The sequence below is a fragment of the Macrobrachium nipponense genome, chromosome 13 (assembly GCF_015104395.2).
Source record: "Macrobrachium nipponense isolate FS-2020 chromosome 13, ASM1510439v2, whole genome shotgun sequence".
Classification (NCBI taxonomy): Eukaryota; Metazoa; Arthropoda; class Malacostraca; order Decapoda; family Palaemonidae; genus Macrobrachium; species Macrobrachium nipponense.
This window is the reverse complement of record NC_087206.1, coordinates 63,269,921-63,274,498: the sequence shown is the minus strand read 5'-3', so window position 1 is coordinate 63,274,498 and position 4,578 is coordinate 63,269,921. Positions and strand designations below refer to the sequence as shown.

Genomic DNA, 4,578 nt, shown 5'->3' with positions numbered 1-4,578 from the left:
CTATTAGGCCTGTAACATCCGTACAAACGAATGTACATACTTGACTACAAGACAAGCGATCTCTAGGTTAAACGCTGACGTACCAAATTCCTTCACTCAAGCAAGCTGCCCTTACAGCCTGTCTCCAAGCAAGACATGATATGTGATTTCACTAACATTACACACTTGTAAGATATTATATATATTATTATATTATTAATGTATTTTTAATTAAAAAAAAATATAATTATTATTAATATATATATATATTATATTCGTCCAGTGGCTTTGGAAATAAGGTCGAAACCGGTCAGGACCTACTTTACCCCGTCTCTCTTATTTTTCACCTGTGGATACGTGTGATAAATGAATCACGTGCTTAAGTGATTATAATATATATATATATATATATCTATATATATATATATATATATATATATATATATATATATATATATAGACACTTCATTATGAGAGAGAGAGAGAGAGAGACCTATTTATGACGTCTAAAGTTTTCAGAGGGTATTAGGGATGTCCTAGAATTTTTGTGGCATATATATATATATAAAAAAATAAATCACGTAATTTACCGTACCTTTTCAAGGTCTATTCATTCAGAACTGTCTCTTTAGTAGACGCCCCTTGAGATCGGAGCCTTCGGGTGTTTAAAGACTTCGTCATTTATCCCGTTAGTTCTGGTTTCCATTCATTACAATTGGAGCCCCACGAGTCGCTTTGAAATCTGTACATTCTCTCTCTCTCTCTCTCTCTCTCTCTCTCTCTCTCTCTCTCTCTCTCAAACGTTGAAAAAGTTTTTTGTATTATTCATATGCCTTCTAAGCTCGAGATTTCATTTAAATTTATCGAGTATATTTGGACCTGCCTATGATATAACCTATCAAGTCATTTTTAACTCTCTCTCTCTCTCTCTCTCTCTCTCTCTCTCTCTCCTCTCTCTCTCTCTCTCTCTCTCTCTCTCTCTCTCTCTCTCGTCTTTGAAAAGTTGAACAGTTTCATATATTTTACTTTTGCCTTACAAGCTCGAGATTTCTTTTAAATTATTGAGTATATTTGGATCTGCATATGATTTAACCTGTTAAGTGTTAAAATGACTTTGTATTTCATTCTATGTGTAACTTACCTCTAACAACATGGCCCATGTAAAGGCGACCTGTTATTGGTCTGGAAAGCAAGTGTAGTATTGCAGTAACCAAGGTCATCCTAAGTCACGTTGTTATCCCTTATTTCTTGACCAATTAATTTCATGCTTCTGGTCAGTGACCTTAACCTTTCCATTCCCTAGATACTTGCATTGATTTTTCAGGGTTCCTCCTTGCTTCTTCCGCTGTACAATTGCTTTTTCCTTCCTCTCTGTTTCGAGGTCTCTGTCCCTCTGTTCCCCTTTGAAGCAGCCGTGTAACACCGGTCGTGTATTTTTTTTTCCAGCAGTGATTCCTTCTCTGTGTACTCTTTTATTGTTCTCAGCTACCTGTGTGTAGTCTGTGTTGTTCTCAATTCTCCCAACCTCCTCTCTGTAGTGATGTATTTCAATCTAAAACTGTCTGATTAATTCAACTCATCATTTTTGTATCTCAGTTTTGTTATCCTAACATAATTCTGTAAAATAGAGTTATTTGATTTAGAATTGCACCGAAAGAGATAGGATACTTGATAAAATTGACCAGAATGATAGAACTACTTGATTTAAAATTGCACCATGAGATAGAACTATTTGATTTATAGAATTGCATCATTTGAATTGATAGAACTATTTGTTTTAGAATTGCATCAAAATGAGATAGAACTATTTTGATTTAGAATTGCACCAGAATGAGATAGAACTATTTTGATTTAGTATTGCACCAGAATGAGATAGACTATTTGATTTAGAATTGCAACCAAAAATGAGATAGAACTGTTTTGATTTAGAATTGCACAGAATGAGATAGAACTATTTGATTAGAATTGCACCAGATGAGATAGAACTGTTTGAATTACACCAGAATGAGATAGAACTGTTTGATTTAGTATTGCACAGAGTGATAGAAACTGTTTGATTTAGAATTCACAGAAATGAATAGAACTATTTGATTTAGAATTGCACCCAGAATGAGATAGAACTGTTTGATTTAGAATTGCAACCAGAATGAGATAGAACTGTTTGATTTAGAATTGCACCAGAATGATATAGAACTGTTTGATTTAGAATTGCACCAGAATGAGCTAGACTGTTTGATTTAGAATGGCACCAGAATGAGATAGAACTATTTTGATTTAGAATTGCACAGAATGAGATAGACTATTTGATCTAGAATTGCACAGAATGAACGAACTGTTTTGATTTAGAATTGCACCAGAATGAGATAGCACTATTTGATTTTAGTATTGCACAGAATAGATATAACTAGTTGATTTAGAATTGCACCATATGAGATAGAACTATTTGATGTAGAATTGCACCAGAATGCGATAGAATATTTGATTTAGAATTGCCCAAATGGAGATAGAACTGTTTATATTGCACCAGAATGAGATAGAACTATTTGATGTAGAATTGCACCAAAATGAGATTAGAACTTTTGTTTGTTTAGAATTGCACCATGTAATGAGATTAGAACCTTGTTTCTATTTAGAATTGCACCAGAAATGAGATAGAACTATTTGATTTAGAATTGCACCAGAATGAGAACAGAACTGTTTTTTTGATTTAGAATTGGCCCACCAGAATGCAGATACGAACTATTTGATTTAGTATTGCAGCCGCAGAATGAGATAGAAAAACTATTTGATTTAGGAAGTTGGCACCAGAAATGAGATAGAACTGTTTGATTTAGTATTGCACCAGATGAGATAGAACTATTTGATTTAGATTGCATCAAAATGAGATAGAACTATTTGATTTAGAATTTGTTGCACCAGAATGAGATTGAACTATTTGACTTAGACTATTTTGCACCAGAATGAATAGAATATTTGATTTAGAATTTGCACCAAAATGAGTAGAACTGATTTTAGAATTGCACCAGAATGAGATAGAAAACTGTTTGATTTAGAATTGCAGAAAATGAGATAGAACTGTTTGATTTAGTTTGCACCAGAATGAGGAGAAACTACCTTTATAATCTTGCACCAGATGAGATAGAACTGTTTATTTAGAATTCAGAATGTTTAGATAGAACTATTTGTTTAGAATTCACCAGAATGAGATAGAACTGTTTGATTTAGAAATTGCACCAGAATGAGATAGAAACTATTTGATTTAGATTGCACCAGAATGAGATAGAACTGTTTGATTTAGAATTGCACCAATGAGATCGGAACTATTTGATGTAGAATTGCACCAGAATGAATACGAACTATTTGATTTAGAATTTGCACCAAATGAGATAGAACTGGTTTGATTTAGATTGCACCAGAATGAGACAGAACTATTGCGATTGAGTATTCGCACCAGAATGAGATAGAACATGTTGATTTAGAATTGCACCAGGAAGAGATAGAACTATTTGATTTAGTATTGCACCAGAAGAGATAGAACTGTTTGATTTAGAATTGCACCAGAATGAGATCGAAACTATTGATTTAGTGTATTGCACAGAATGAGATAGAACGTTTGATTTAGTATTGCACCAGAATGAGATATAGAACGTCTGATTTAGAATTACACCAGAATGAGATAGAACTGTTTGATTTAGAATTGCACCAGAATGAGATAGAACTGTTTGATTTAGAATTGCACCAGAATGAGATAGAACTGTTTGATTTAGAATTGCACCAGAATGATATAGAACTGTTTGATTTAGAATTGCACCAGAATGAGATAGAACTATTTGATTTAGAATTGCACCAGAATGAGATAGAACTATTTGATTTAGAATTGCACCAGAATGAGATAGAACTATTTGATTTAGAATTGCACCAGAGTGATATAGAACTATTTGATTTAGAATTGCACCAGAATGAGATAGAACTATTTGATTTAGAATTGCACCAGAATGAGATAGAACTATTTGATTTAGAATTGCACCAGAATGAGAAAGAACTCTTTGATTTAGAATTGCACCAGAATGAGATAGAACAATTTGATTTAAAATTGTACCAGAATGAGATAGAACTATTTGATTTAAAATTGCACCAGAATGAGATAGAACTATTTGATTTAAAATTGCACCAGAATGAGATAGAACTATTTGATTTAAAATTGCACCAGAATGAGATAGAACTATTTGATTAGAACTATTTGATTTAGAATTGCACCAGAATGAGATAGAACTGTTTGATTTAGAATTGCACCAGAATGATATAGAACTATTTGATTTAGAATTGCACCAGAATGATATAGAACTATTTGATTTAGAATTGCACCAGAATGAGATAGAACTATTTGATTTAGAATAGCACCAGAATGAGATAGAACTATTTGATTTAGAATTGCACCAGAATGAGATAGAACTATTGATTTAGAATGCACCAGAATGAGTAGAACTGTTTTGATTTAGAATTGCACCAGAATGAGATAGAACTATTTGATTTAGAATTGCACCAGAATGAGATAGAACTATTTGATTTAGAATTGCACCAGAATGAGATAGAACTATT

General features: G+C 32.7%; 1 protein-coding gene across 1 annotated transcript; it reads left to right on the top strand.

Annotated features, from left to right (window-relative positions):
• The first annotated feature begins 3,613 nt into the window (after positions 1–3,613).
• LOC135225353 (leucine-rich repeat-containing protein 15-like) lies at positions 3,614–4,213 on the top strand. The gene has a single exon (XM_064264687.1). The coding sequence runs from the start codon at positions 3,614–3,616 to the stop codon at positions 4,211–4,213; it is 600 nt and encodes a 199-aa protein (XP_064120757.1).
• Positions 4,214–4,578: the final 365 nt, after the last annotated feature.

Excerpts from the sequence above, each read along its gene's own strand:
- LOC135225353 (XM_064264687.1), top strand. The coding sequence starts at position 3,614 with ATGAGATATAGAACGTCTGATTTAGAATTACACCAGAATGAGATAGAA.